We start from the raw sequence: 15,168 nt of genomic DNA on the forward strand, positions 1-15,168 counted from the left end.
CAACACTCACCTCCACCACGCGAAACAAAGAGGGTGGCACAACGCCGCGCGGCTTTTTATAGCGGCGGCTATGAACAAACCACGCCCACCACCGGTTAGGCCACGCCTACTCGCCTCCAGACCCTGCCCACTTCCTATTAGACCGCATTGCTCATCTCCCAGGCCACTCCTACTCTCGTGTTAGGACACACCTGCTCTTTCTTAGGCCACGCCTACTTCCGCATAGGATTATGGCCGCTCAGCTTCCGGGCCACGCCCACTCGGGGCGGAGCGAGGCCCACGCGTGCGGGGGGGGGGGCGGGGGGAGCCGCCATTTCGCGGCGCTGGGAGCTCGCGCTGCCCCTTCCCCTTTGGTACCGAAAATGCCGGGAAATGAGCTCTCTCAGACTGTTTTATGGCGTTCTAGGCAGCAAGCGCCCTTCATCAGGCGTGGGCAACGTGAGGGAGCGATCTCATAGAATCAAAGAATGGCTTCGGCTGGAAGGGACCTCAAAGCCGTTCCAGTCCCAGCGCTGCCGTGGGCAGGGCCATCCCACGGGATGCGGCTGCTCCCAGCGCCACCGGCCTGGCCGTGAACCCCTCCGGGGGCGGGGCAGCCGCCGCTGCTCTGGGCCACCTTTGCCAGTGCCTCATCACGATCATTGTGAAGGATTTCTTCCTGATATCTAAATCTTCCCTCTTCCAATTTAAAGCCATTCTCCTTCATCCCATCACTCCATGCCCTGTAAAAAGCCCTTCCCCAGCTTTCTTGTAGCCCCTTTCGGTACTGGAAGGCCGCAGCCGGACAAGCGCTGGGTACAGAATGTATTTCCCATTTATGTGCATGTGTGTAAATTTCCCCAGAAATCTTATTCATATTCTGTTACTTTCCAAGGACTCATTTCAATGTTATGATGACCTTCAAAACAGTCACATCTCTTGCTAGTCTGGGGTTGGCTCCAGCTCTGTCTGACCTTGCATTTGAGATAGGAAAGATTGCAAACAGAGGTGGTTATAGACACATCTGTTTATCATAGATCACACTGAGCACAAGACATAACAGTGTCTGCAAAAACACAGTTTGAGAAACCATGCTATAAAGAAAACATTCTATCAGAGGGACATTCTATCTAGCTTTCATAAAACCCAGTTACTTGGATGAACAACTCTATTTTCGCTTAAATCAAAACATTCTGCTTCTTGGAGTAGTACCTGTTTTTGTAGCAGCCTCATGGCTGTGCACCCCTTCCCGGCCAGCGGCTGCCCCAGGGCTGAGTGCCCAGCTTTGTGCGAGGAGATGGGCCATCCCCACATTTCTCCCAGCTCAGGATCCCGCCGTTGTGAGCAGGTTCTGGCTCAGGTGTGTGTCACTGAAGGGTTTGGGTCGGAAAGCACCATGAAGATCACCTCGGGATGCATTACCGTTCTTTGGAAACCTATCTCGGTAGCAGTTATTTAGCTTTTAGGTGCCCACAGACAGGCAAATGATGTCACACTAAGCATCTTGCCACTGAGTAAGGAGGGGAAAGGAAAGAGGCAAGGATGTGTCTTGCATGAGAACAGCCTGGCTTGTAACCCAAGCACTGCTGTGTGCTGTGGTTTTATGGCTATACATTCACCTTGGAGATAGGGTGTGAATCCCGTCATCCATATCTAGTGGGGACCTGCCGCGTGACATCCTTGCGTACACATGGAAGGGGTTTCCAGTGCCCTGTGCTCGCAGTGCGCGTGCACCTATTTGTGCTCAGAAAGGCCAGCTGAGCACAGCGTTTTCATCCCTCCCCAGCAGCCGCTGTATAGCAGGGGGTGCCATCCTCTGATGTGACCCCCTCCCGGCACCTCCTGGGGACGGTGGGAACTTCTGTTGCTAGAGTAAACACACCTAAAGGCATAGGTTTGAAATGGAGTCAGAATCTCAGGTAGGGGGACAGGCAGGGGAAGGCACAAAGCCATACGCTAGTTTTAGATTGGCAGGGCGGTCTTTTGGGTTAAACACAGGAGCTGAACAACTGCAATAAGCAGCTCTGCCTAAAACCATGTAATTGCTCCACGCTATAGCTTTTCCTGTTTGTAAAATACACACTGGTTATGCCAAGGCACCAGACAGAGCTGTTCAGTCACTCTAAGCTGTATGAAGTGTCAGTGCGTCACATCAGAGTTTCAGCAAACATGCTCTTAGTTTGGTGTCAAGCTTCTACCAGCTAAAGAGCGATTCAGTGCCCAGGGGACCACGTCAAGCTGACCGGATGGTGCTTGAAATGTGATTCAGGCACGTAGTCAATTTGTTGGCTAATTGGCAAATGTACAGCCAAAGCTCTGCAAATTCACCTAGAGCAGCCACGTGAGTTATTTTAGATACTCTGAAATGATTGAGCCTTATCTTGTTTTATTCACCTCTAGTAGCATCTGCAGACCTACATACTGCAAGTACATATATAGGCCTTATAGCGTTTGGTACAGCACTGCATAACTCAGCTGCCAATAAAATGCTTTTTCCATATTAAATGTGTTTGGAGGCATGTCATTCTTGAAAGCAGCTTATCAAAAAGGACTTGTGGAATAAATCTCAATCCCATTAATCCAAGTTCCAGAACACCAAAAGATGAAAAGACAATCAAAGAGAAGATATTTTAAGAGGATTACAGGGAAAACTAATCTTGTTAAACTGCAAACCCATGTCACATGTACAACACGAAAAGAACTGTAAATGTGATTTATGTTGCCTAGCTTGGCAAGGAATGATAAATGAGAAGGTCTGGGATGTTTAACAGCTGCAGCAGAGCTGAATATCCAATTTATTTGATTTCACCAGGTTTTGTTCTCCTTGTCAGAACCATGTTGAAAATCTTTTTAGCTAGATGAGTTCTTCAACTCATGACTCCTTGTAGCGAGACTCATTGAGCTCAAGAAATTCCTCAGAAGGTGGCAAAAGTCAAACCATACTCAGGGACTTCCTGCATGCGGCATTGCTGGCCAGAGCCGCCAGCCTGTGGAAGCTTTGCTTCACAGCTGATGAGCAGGACTTTTGCCCACAAGACACGTCTCCCACAGGACAGTTACACGCTTTCCTGGCGCAGGGTGGCGATTCCCTGCAGCCACAGGCAGCATCCTGCACAGCTGGGCCTCTCCAGCCACGTGTCCCTTTGCTCTTGCACCAGTCATGCAGGAGTAGTTCCTCCGTCTAACCGTACAGAGCGGCCGAAGCCAAGTTAAGGTTAAAAGACAGTTTGTCACAAGCATTTTGGATTTAACAGTACCACAACTCCCAGAGAATGCTTTGGGGCCAGCCTTCACAAGGACAAGTTTTTAGCTCCTTCTAAATGCCAGCGTTGAGTGCTGGCACAGAATCATGCTTTTATCTAATGCCCAAGGAAGGGGAAGCTTGATGAAAGAAGAAATGCTTCTGAATTGCTAAACAAGATCTCGTTAATCTCATGGGAGATTAAATATTTCGCATGCCAGCATCCAACTGCTAGACTGTTATGTTCAGGGGTTTTTTAAAGACAGAATTGAATATGAAGAAATCCAACCTTTCATTTGGATGCAAATTCTGACTTCCCAACATAATAACCTAAACTGAAAACACAGCACCAGATGCTTCCGATATTCAGGAAATTTCTAATGGAGATTGTAATTTTCCAGCATAAAATTTTGCAATAGAATTTAAAAATCAAAAAGGTATGCATCAAAAAAGCCAGGAAAAGATCTCTGTGAGCTGTGGGGTCAGCAGCTTCCCTGTGGAGGATGATGATAAAATAAAACAGTCAGGACACTGACAGGGTATTGAAAAAATCGTTGTGAGCATCTGCCAAATTACGCACACTGGTCTGTTGGCATACAAAAAATTCCAAACAGAAAATTCACAGAATGGACTAATGGACCATGAGAGAAACTGCCATAGCTTAGTTGTGGACCCAGAATTTTCCTGGCCTGCAGCTAAAAACAGAAACAAATGAAGACTGTGAGTTACCCAGATGAGTTTCAGCAAAAAAAAAACCAACAGGGAGATGTTCAGATTTACCAGTTTAATACACTTATTTGCACATAAATGAGGTTCTGGGTTTTTGTGGTTTTGGTTTTTTTTTTTCAATTTCCTACAGACTGTCAAGAATTTAGTTCCAAAAATTACAGAACTGGAGCTACATTGCGACTGTGGCAGGAACTTCAGGCCTGTTCGCAGCAGCAGGTTTAGAGGTCAGTAGCTACAGAACATCAGGGTCACTCATGGGGAGATCCCAGCATTCATTTCACAACTCTTCCCTAGGGATTTAACAGTTTTTTAGGACTATTGGAGTGAGTCTTAGGGTGAGCATGAGCACTCCACCTTGAAAAGTTATTGGCTAGACTCTACAGAAAATATTTTTGGAGGGAACTGGGAGCTCTGATGGCTTATGGATTACTCTGATCATTAGCAAATGAATTTTACATAGGCATCGATGAAAGATTCTTTCCACTCCATCAAAAGGAGATGGAGCAAAAAGGCAAAGGAAATTATAGACCAATATCGTGTTAAGTTAAAAGTGAATTTAGAAGTGTTTACATCTTTATCTTGCAAAAATAACTGATTTTTTAGTCCATTTAGGTGGGACAAGCTTTTCAACTGCAATGTTGAAAGGATGTATGCAGGAACTCAAACACATTTCAAGACTTCCTGACAATTTAACTGAGATGGAAATGCTTTGGTTCAAGAGGTAGACAATTTAGTTCATCAAAACAGCATATAATTAGCTAGAATCAGGGAGGCACCACAAGCCTTGCTTCTTGGGATCAGGAGCTGTGGAGATAGGCAGCACTACATGAAGAGAAAAAGCATCTCCTAGAAGCTGCCTTGTTTCCAGAGCAGGACCTGGAGTGGTCTTTCAACAGCAACATTTTTCGTGCAGAGGATGACAACACTCCAGAAAGCACAACAGTTATTGCTGAGAATGCTTAGACGAGACTATAATTTAAATGTACTTAGCCCTTGTATGTTTGAATTTGCACATGTTCTTCAAGTTTTTATCCACTTTAGTAACTAAAGTAACTTGATAGGTCAACATAAGCTCCTCTGTATGTATAATACTTAACAAGCTTTAAAGGGAATTTAGAAACTTTTAATGCAAATGCAGTGACTGTTTGTAGAACAGTTGCACCAAATCTTATTTACAACAAACTACTGATACTGTTCCAGTGATTCCTTCCTTTCCCAATTGGGTTTTCTACAACAATGAAAGCAATCCTTAGCAATCAGACCACAAAATATAATATATCCCTACTGCAACGTACTTGGTTGTGGTGTTAAAATGGTAACAGCAGCAACTTCGGAGATTGCACCCACTGGAAAACAGGGAATAGGGATGAGTGTCTCTAGAGATGCCCATCTGTCCCCGATCAGAGGTTTTGTCCCTGACATGAAGCATGAGAATAAGTAAAGTTTAAAAGCTTGGTATTTTTTTCATTTCTAATCAAATACAATTTTGTCGCATTCGAATACTGCTAGTGGTATACAAAATAATACACCCTTGGGTGAGTTATTCACCATCTGTATGCTTTTATTTAGTTCTAATCCAGAGATCAAACAAATACCCTTGAAATTTTAATTTGTTCTAACAACTTTTTTCTCAACCTCTTTCCATGGGATGTCCAGGTTCTCACGCAGGGGATCCTGGGTATTAAGTAAGTTTACGTATCCAAAGGGAAGCAATACAGCATGTCACAGCCACAGAGATGGAGTCGAGTGTTTTCAGATTTGTAAGCACCTCTGGAGCAGCATTTCTTTGAGCTTAAGCAGAGGAGTCTTCTAAATAAAGCTCTTAAGGAAGGTATTACGTTGATTCACATTTATTCTATTGATTTCTACTGCAGACTTCCAAAATAAAAGCAGCAAACAACTCCACAGTTGCTTCACAGAAGAAGATTAGCGAAGTGCTATCCACACATCCTCTCCCTTCCTGCAGTGACACCTTACGAACCTCCCACCATTCATCTCATCACAATAAAACTCTTAACTTTGATCAGTGGGTTAGAACAGAAGTTGGTTTGATCCTTAGGTAACAGTCATTACAGTGGGATTCCCAGTACAGCTACACTTAGCTCTGATGTATGGTACTGACATTTGGCCAGAGGATTAATAACAAGAATATATACCCTACTGACTCCACATTCCTCAACTGAGTCCTTTCAGATAGGATTTATCCTAAGGAAATACCAGCTGTCTATATCCTAAAACAAAACAACGAACAAGAAGTTATGGGAATGTATTTTAATATGACGGAACAAACAGGTATCACAGTGAATCCAGGCTGCTTCTCATTCTGTAGGCACATTTTAGCTATCCTACAGCTCAGCATTCTTGAAAACAGACCTTGCACAAATCCTTCCTTTCCTGAAGATCTCCACCCTGAAACCAAGAATGATGGATCACGAAAAGTCATGTTTCTTCCGTTGGGGAGTCAGGACTTCCTACTAACAAAATATGCTGCTTTAAGAATATTCCCTGACCCATTTTCATTATTCCCCTTTACCTTTTATGTGGCGCAGGTTTTTTTTTTGTCTCAAGGAGAGCAAACTGACCCGATCCAGAAAGCAGGTAATACTCCAGAACCCCTGGGTGAACATGGACTACCTTCTTTCTTGTACACCAGCTTGGGAGTGCAACTGGTTACTTTGGACGCGTGAGCAGCAGCCCTTCAGCTTGTTCACACAGCACTGGAAAAGGCTTCACTGGCCGCGTTGGGTACGCAGCACATCGACAAAGCCGCCCTTCGGGTTCTTACACAGGGCATTAATAAGAGACACATTTGACAGCACCTCTTCAAAGAACAGTGGCACAGTTTCACTCTTTTAACCAGAGCCGCCGTTGCATGCGGCTGTACGCTTGTACAAGAGGCTGAAGGAGAGAAATGCAAAAGCTGCTGGAATTTAGACATTGGCTTAAGGCTTTGAAGGCTGAGAAAACAGTAATAAGTGCTTTCTTTCAAATACCAGAAAACAACAACATGAAGACTGGAGTTTGTCAAGGTTGAGACACATGAAGGAGTACAGGCAGACAGGACATTTTCTTTGGTGAAGGAAAATGTATTGCCTACGCTGTCTGGTCTCTGCTGATCTTATTTACGAGCTGAACTACAGGAAAATGAACATAATTATTTCCAGAATGTGGTTTCTGAACGCGGCTACTTCCTTTCAGCCTGCATGCTCCACGTTTGGAAGTAGGATAGGAAGGCATTAAAAAAGGTCCAAAGAACCAAGACTGAAACACTCTGAAATTCAGTGGCTCGTTCTGCCAGGTCACAGCTCCAGCTCGCCAAGGAACGGCCTCCTCAGGAGTCACACACAGTGACAAAGTTACTAAAGCAGATCCCCAGAGATCAGACTTCCTCGCCCCACGCTGTGAAGCGGTGGCTTAGGGGCAGCCCTACCTTCAGAACCCTGGCTCTGCAGTTTAGGAGCCTGGGATAACAATGTGGTAAATTCTGAAAATAAACAAACAAGATCACTGTCTCAGTTGCTGCAGACACAAATGTCAGGAGCCTGACAGATCAGACTAAATACTTTGTTTTCCTTACACCCATTTGGAAGTGATTAAAGGGAAGTTCTCTCTCTCCGAACTGAATATTCTGAGTGTAGAATTCCACAATTCACTAAACGAAGAGCAGATTCTGGAACACTCAGGTCAGTCCTACCATATTGCCAAATACTTTTGGAGAAACATAGGAAAAAATGCCTTAATTTACTAAAATGCTTGTGGTAATTTAAGCAGAGTCAAGTAAGATGAGGGGAAAAAAACGCTTGCTAAAATCTGCTTGTGGGAGCACAACCCTAACCAATTAAGATCTGAATCTCACCTGGAGTCCTGTGTTCATTTCTGAAGCCCTCACAACAGAAAGGGCATCTGTGAGAGCAAATCCAGAGGAGGTCACGAGGATGGCCAGAGGGCTGGAAGCACCTCTTGTTAAAGGACAGGCTGAGAGAGTTGGGCTTGTTCAGCCTGGAGAAGGCTCTGAGCAGCTTCCAGGACTGAAAGGGGCTCCCAGAAAACTGGGGAGGGGCTCCTGACAGGGAGCACAGGGACAGGACAAGAGGTAACAGTTTTAAGCTGAAAGAGGGGAGATTTATATTGAAAGAATTTTTTTTACTGTGAGGGTGGTGAGGGTCCGGCCCAGAGAAGCTGTGGCTGCCCCCTCCCTGGGGGTGTTCAAGGCCAGGCTGGATGGGGCTTGGAGCCCCTGAGCCAGTGGGAGGTGATTACATATAATATGTAATTATTCTTCCTAGCCTTTGATGCATCAAGCGCACAAGAGACAAGAGAAAAAAAGCAAGTGGTTGTAGTGGCTCACCTAGAATCCATACAGTGACCCGAAGTCTTCCCTCCTAAGGCTGTGGTTACATTGGCCTTTGACAAAAGAGCCTTCACTTCAAGAGCCCCTCTAAGATGACAGATGTATTTAAGAGTCCTGAAACAGAGGTATCTATGGCAAAAATACTTTAACTCAGGTTCATATGAAACACAGCAATACTGATGAATGCTGCAGAACAGTCCATGAATAGGCGCTGGTCACATCCAAAGAGAAGACTCCTAAGGAGCAGCGGATGAAAGCAGGGAGACCATTTACACTGCCATCAACGTGGTATCTGCTTTACAATATAAATTGTTTGGTATGTAGTTTCTAAGTTGTAAGAATTTGCAATACAAAGCCTCAGCCTAGCAAGTTTCTTTTAATTTTTAAATGTACAGCATTTTAGTTCTACAAATGTAAAAAAAAAAAAACCAAAAAAACCCCTTTACAATGGTTTTTGCGCTTATAATGATCAAACCCAACTTGATTCAATAAAATTTGGTATGCAGTTTATGTAGCCTGATTGCTTCTGATAATGCAAATAAAACGGCTGAGACATTTAGCTTTGAGTCACAGCAGATGCAGTAACTGCTTTCCGTGACAAGAGTTGCTGCACGCACTGCAGCCGGGTGTGTAGGGAGTGCCGCTACAGGCGACCGGCCAGGCACACACGTCCGGCAGGTCGCATCCCGAGGATACGCTCTCAGGTGTCAGCCTACCGTGCCAGCTTTTGTCGCTAGAGGAAAAGTTTTGCTTTGAACGTACCACCCCCTAAAAATCACGACGTGCGAGGCAAGGTTATGACTCAATTACAAGCAAACAAGGAAACTTAAAAGTAGAGACTTAAACTCTGAAATCATACCAACTCATTGTGCCAGGTTTCTTGTCATAATCATAACTTCAGCTTAAGCTCCCATCAATACAGTTGCACTAACACACTGTGGCACAAATAACAAAATGTACCCACGTTACTTTTGAATTTCCTTGACCTTGCCAGGCTTTCACATCCTCCACATTACTAAATAATAGTTATTTATATGTAATTGATAACCATTGTACAGTTACTCCATAGCTTTACAATACTGCCCGTACTATATCACAAGCATTACAAATCCTATAAAAAAGCAGCCCCTGTAGTGGCATACAAGAATAAATTAACCAAAAAAATTTAGTATTACCATTTATTGGTGACAAACACTACGTTTTACTTACATTCCATGGGGAGAAAAAATTCCAGCGTAAACAATGAACTGAAGCAGTACTTAACTTGCAAGGCTATCGTGCTTTACCTGGACCATATGCAAAAACTTTATTGCGCGCAGTTCAGCGCACAATAACACAACATCAAAAGCAACACAGTTTATATATAAACATAGGTAATTTTTTTCAGCCCTACATGGAGATGTAATTAAACAGTATAAAGCACTCAAGGAAAATCAATCTGCGGTTTTATATGCACTACATCGAGATCATATCCTGTAATGTAGTGAGCTGTGTGCCATCTCTACGCACAATCTTTAAAACATAGATCAGAGATCATTTAAAGTCACATTGCATTCAAGTTCCCCTACCCCCAGCTCAAGAAAACTAGAAATTAACCAAAAATAATCAAACAAAGTTTAAAATTCCTCAAGTATTTTAATTCATTCAACCGTTGGATAATTAAGCTAGGTTTGGAATTTTTGAAATGGTGGGCACACTATTTGTTTCCAGTGAAACTTTGCTATTTCAATAAAAACAAAATAACCGCATACATGGATATGATCTTCCCAAGTTAGTTCACAGATAACATGTCAGTCTCAGAAGACAAAGTTTCTAAACTGTGCTATTGTTCTAGATACAATTAAGAAACTTTTAAATGAAAATTTTATAGTGTCATTTCAATCAAAACAACATAATGAAACTAAAAATTCATCACTGTTTGAAGAAAAGCAACGGTTATGATTTAGACACTACAGTAAGTTGTAAAGACTGTAGCACTCTAAAACAGTTAGGTTACATTAATAGGAAGCATTTGATTTTCTCTGGTGCTTTCGGGTTTGGGTCCAGTCAAAAGCCTTTTTTAGGCAGTGCTGTCCAGTGTTTGTCCCAAAGTGTTTGAGTTAGCCGGTTTGAGAAGAGGGTCACTTTCCATTTCTTGTTTCACACATCTACAAATGAGAACACACCTGTTACTTAGGAGATAAGACACACTTTCCACAATAAGACACTTCTGAATCAGATACAAAGAATTTGAGGTGCATATAACCATTTGCTTCCATATAACTGGCCTCCATTGTTAATCAATTAGCACCCTGAGTTCCACCGTTTTGACAGCTCATTATCTAAATGAGAGGAGAAACATTCTTTTCTCCTGGCCAAAGGGAGTGATTTGCAACCCCTCCATCTTCCTGCTGAAAGCAAGCTGTGAAACCTCTACATGGTTTACATTTTACATCAGAAGATTTCTAGAGAGGAGCAGCTGCAGCACTTAAACACACTGAAAAGTCACACCCTTTACAAATATATGTAAACAAATAGTACAAGCAGAGGGATCACAATCAGAATTTCTCTCTGTCACAGCCGTTACATTTTATCCACTTGCTCCTGCTCGGTAATTTGCATTTGACATGTGAAAATTATAAGCTTGATCATAAAATCTACCCTCTTATCCTTCTGAAGGAAACAATACCCCCTGGCATTTTAATTTTTCTGGCAAAGAAACAAACCTTCACATTTTATGTTTCTAGAACCTCCTGGGGCTGGAGGTTTCCGTTAATGCAAGGGAAAGTCAACGGTCACACTCACACAGACATTGGTCCATTTCCTGTCCTTGGCATCTCTGTGGTTTGTTGGTCCAACTCAGACAGCAACTTTAAAATATTCAATGCAGCCTAAAGAAAAGAGAGAGCATTCGGCAATTCCACCCGAGTCCATTGCATTGATGTAGTGAAAGCAGAACTGGGGCTCACTTGAGACAAAGGAAACATTTTCATTTGGTAATGTAATTGTTTAAGATGCATAATTATGGTGGGAAAAAATGCAACGGTGTAGAATTTCACCTTGCTACATTAAACAACAGAGCGGTGCTGCGCCCAGGGGATTCCCATCGCTTTCGTTTTCACAGCGGGGGAAATTAATTCAACGGTACTATTAGTATCAAGGAAAAAGACACTAAATTAGTAATGGCTCAAATGGGGCAGAGCTTAAGACAAATGACATTAAAACACACAGAACCAAAAAGTCCCCTGCAGAAAAAAAGAAAGCACGATACACGAGAATCCCAAATACCACATGATAGGGCACGTGTGACTGTGCAGAAGAAGGGTCCATGTGACACGGCTAATGCAAAATTCAGACACCTTCTTTGGGAACTGACAATTTTTTTCGGCTTTATTCAGATCCTTTTCAGGTGCGCTTTGTCTGAACACCCCTGAGCAGTTACGGCACATGTGATAGTGAAAGCTGAGTATCTGAACAGAAGAAGGTTCTCGTGTTGGCCCAGTTGCAACGTTTAAGCTCTGTCCTGGCTGTCCTTTTCCCTTCTACCTACTGCGCTGGCTTGTGTGCCCCTTCTTACAGGAGCTCTTTAGAGCAGGATGTAGAGATGGGCATGAAAATGTCAAAATTAAGTGACAAAGATCAAAGAAATCTATCACATTACAGACTTAAGAAAATTCCTGCAGATTTTTGTAGTATATAAAACAGGAAAATGAGGTTTTCCCAAGTGTATTTACATACTGCAAAGGATTACTTCAGCCTGCAGTCAGTACCTGGCTCACCACTAGCTACCAAGAGAATGAAACTCTTCAGATTACAGTAGACTGCGTACACATTAGCAATACGTAATGTCTTTTCCAGACAAAGTCCCTTACAGTTTACAGTCTAGAAGAATCATTATTTCACACAGAAATATTTCAGCTAATGTTAACGAAAGATCTTCTTTATAAAGGGAGCTTAACAGATTGGAAGTGTCTCCTGCTACCTAACGGTGAACTGCATTTCTTCCATTTTGGAGTCTGTTCCTGTGGAAAGTCTGGTAATGTGAACTCAAGCACTGCAGTTCCCAATGAACTATCAGCCCGGTCTGTTTACAGAAAAAAGCTGATGTCCTGTTATGCTTTAACAGTTCCTTTTCATACATTTTCTTTAATATGTGCTCATGCAAATAAAGCAAAAGCATTTTTCATAGACCAAAACTGTGAGCCTATGTTAAGTATGTTAATGGTTATTTAGATTAGATTACTAATCGATTATTTCAGCAATCTGTGAAATATTAGACAAAAAAAGAGCCAAGGAACTGTACGGCATCTATTTGATGGCTCTCCAGCAGTTATACGAAGCCTTGGTTTATCCACTGCATGCCTGAGTTCCCAGAAGGCCAAAGAGAAAGTATTTCAGCAACATTCATCATACCATATCATGGCAAGATTCTACGTCCTTCCCAATTCCATGGCTGATCAGTGGTGGCTGAGAGGAACAGTTTATAAGAGATACAAATTCATTCTTGTTATTTTTTGGAAAGTCTTTATATTCAACCTAAAGAAAAGAGAAGGATTTAGTTCTTTTCAGTTAACCAAGTACAGGAAACATATTGTGACTGCCATAGGTTATTTGCCCACACACGCACCTGAACCTCACTTTTAATCATTCTGTCAGCCAGTAGAACCATCTACTCTGAAGTCTGACTTCACTTGCAGTGTGTTTTAGTAATTGTGAGAGCTGTGCAAGTCCTCTGAATAAATGTGGCTCCACAGTAATAGTTGTTGCTGGGACCTGATCTATCTGCATTTAACATTTTCCCTATTACACTTCCAAATGAGCTCCTTTAAGGTATTAATAGAGGAGCTTACATGCAATCTTGGCTAAAGGGACCAAACACATGAAAAAATACAGCTTACAGCAAATGTTAATGTGTGAAAGACTATTAAAATACAATATTCCAGATCAGCCAAGTTCAAGTTGTGTTCACACATCACAGCAATTTTCAGAAATTATTGCTTTCAATGTTATCCTTCTAAGGTTTGAGTGGCACTGAACGAGGCCGAGGCTGCAGGACACAAACGTGCACTCGAAAACTTAATAAAGCAAGCTGTAAAAGTCAGTACATTTCATAGCTGAAGTAAAACATTAACAGGAATTTCAGCTTAACCAACTGCCTCAGAAACCATCAGTCACCAGCAGAACAAAAAAGCTGTAGAACAAACAACAGGTTCTACCAGTTTGGACGGCTTTGGAAGGAATCTTGAAAAGCTGACCATTTACCTGGATTCCTTGAACATTGGAAAGGTAGTCCAGCTGTTCAGAGGGCCGAGTCAGTGGTCCGTGGGGTACGTGGCCTGACGAGTTGTTGTTCTTTAATATGGTCTCAGCAGTAGGAGAAGTACCACCGTACAACAGCTCTCTAGCAATCATCGCTGTGACTGTAGCCTTGGCAGGATTTGGGGCTGCCCTATTGAACTCTTTGGTGTGGTGTCCTTGACTGGCTCCTACAGCTTGTGCAACCTCGGGGACCATGGGAAGAATTCCAGCAGGAAGTTGCTGATGGCTGAGATAAGGCATCCTAAACTCATCTTCTTTATTACCTGAGGAGAGAGATGCGCACACTAGACAGATGCTGCTGTGCCTGTGAGGCCTTCTGCCGGCACAGGAAGGCATCGAGGGCATCAAAGGCACTCTAAGAAAAAATAATATGTGTCAAGTTACTTTTGAAACACTAACAAACTAAGCGAGCTTGACTGGCCTTTGGTGGGTCAGAGACTCAGTACTGTCCAGAGTTTTCTTACTGAATAAATGATTTAGTGCAACACCTGCCTCTGCCATCGAGAGCACTTTTACCTCTGGGAGCAGTTTCAACAGTCAGCCAAGCTTACAGGCACCTCAGACTCTTGCAGCCACATTTTAAATACCTCTTTTGGTTTCAGAATTGTTTTATTACACCATTTGAACTGTAGGAACAAATAATGAAATCACAGAAAGGCCAGAGCCACTGTTAAATATTGTTCACACAGTCACAGTCCACAATGTTTTGACTGTATATTGTGAAAATGTGAACAGGTAGGCAAGGTTAAATGTAACGTTACCGCTGCATGAAGCGGCAAGAGTGACCGTTTACAGCAAATATCCAACTATGGCCAACTGACAGCAACTTATGGACATTAGGGCATATGTTGGATTTAAGAGGGGTGAGAACAGCTTTTTACAGGGAGCTCACGTACACAGAACTGAGGAGGAAAATTGCAGAGATGAACTCAAGAAAGGTGGGGAAGACAGGGCCACTGCCATCAACAGAGGAGTCGGTATTATGGCAGAAGAGCTAAATGAGGTTCAGCAGGACTGAGCTGTTTCAAGTCTAAGAATAAAAGTGAAAATTTGTAGATGGAAGAAAGCAAGGATGGCAGAGTTCGACTAAGAAGTCAGGAAGCTTACCTAAGATCTTACGGATGCAGTGAAACGCTACTAAAGTCCAAGTCAATCCCATCTATTTGCAATTTAAACAACGAAGTTCTACTTAAAACACATAAAGCACCTGAAACATACTATCCAGAACAGAAATATGTTGCCATAGACAAACTTTCCACAACTCCTCCCAACAGTTTACAATAGAGAAAGCCAACGCCTGTACATGTGCTGGCCAGGTTATTTTTGGTTTCGTTCTGGCCAGTCACCCGTGGATCTGACCGCAATAACCACCAGCTGTCTGGAATAAATGCAGGCACAGTTCCCTGCGCTCAGTCATGAGAGACCAAGGACAGACAAAGAGGTGGTTCTGTACAAGGCCATTCCTTCCTTCTCCAACTCTGCTTTAGGAAGACCAATTTCAGTTAGTACTGACACTCTTTGTCATCTTCACCCCAGGAACAGTCTTCAACACATTGCAGTTATCTCCTCA

The 15,168-nt window shown here is 42.9% G+C and overlaps 1 protein-coding gene across 8 annotated transcripts in view; it reads right to left on the minus strand.

Annotated features, from left to right (window-relative positions):
- Positions 1 to 4,621: 4,621 nt before the first annotated feature.
- STAU1 (staufen double-stranded RNA binding protein 1) overlaps positions 4,622 to 15,168 on the minus strand; it is a 37,164-nt gene continuing 26,617 nt past the window's right edge. For 3 of the 8 annotated variants that reach the window (XM_054081391.1, XM_054081393.1, XM_054081399.1), the window contains 4 exons: positions 13,542 to 13,861; positions 12,693 to 12,815; positions 11,085 to 11,170; positions 5,408 to 10,447 (listed from right to left, as the gene is read on the minus strand). In XM_054081391.1, the coding sequence (XP_053937366.1) occupies positions 10,360 to 10,447; positions 11,085 to 11,170; positions 12,693 to 12,815; positions 13,542 to 13,861 (617 nt within the window). In that variant the 3' untranslated portion in view covers positions 5,408 to 10,359. Of the gene's footprint in view, positions 10,448 to 11,080; positions 11,171 to 12,692; positions 12,816 to 13,541; positions 13,862 to 15,168 lie in introns of those variants that run through there. The other 5 variants (XM_054081395.1, XM_054081396.1, XM_054081398.1 and 2 more) reach the window with 5 other exon arrangements.

The sequence above is a fragment of the Cuculus canorus genome, chromosome 16 (assembly GCF_017976375.1).
Source record: "Cuculus canorus isolate bCucCan1 chromosome 16, bCucCan1.pri, whole genome shotgun sequence".
Classification (NCBI taxonomy): domain Eukaryota; kingdom Metazoa; phylum Chordata; class Aves; order Cuculiformes; family Cuculidae; genus Cuculus; species Cuculus canorus.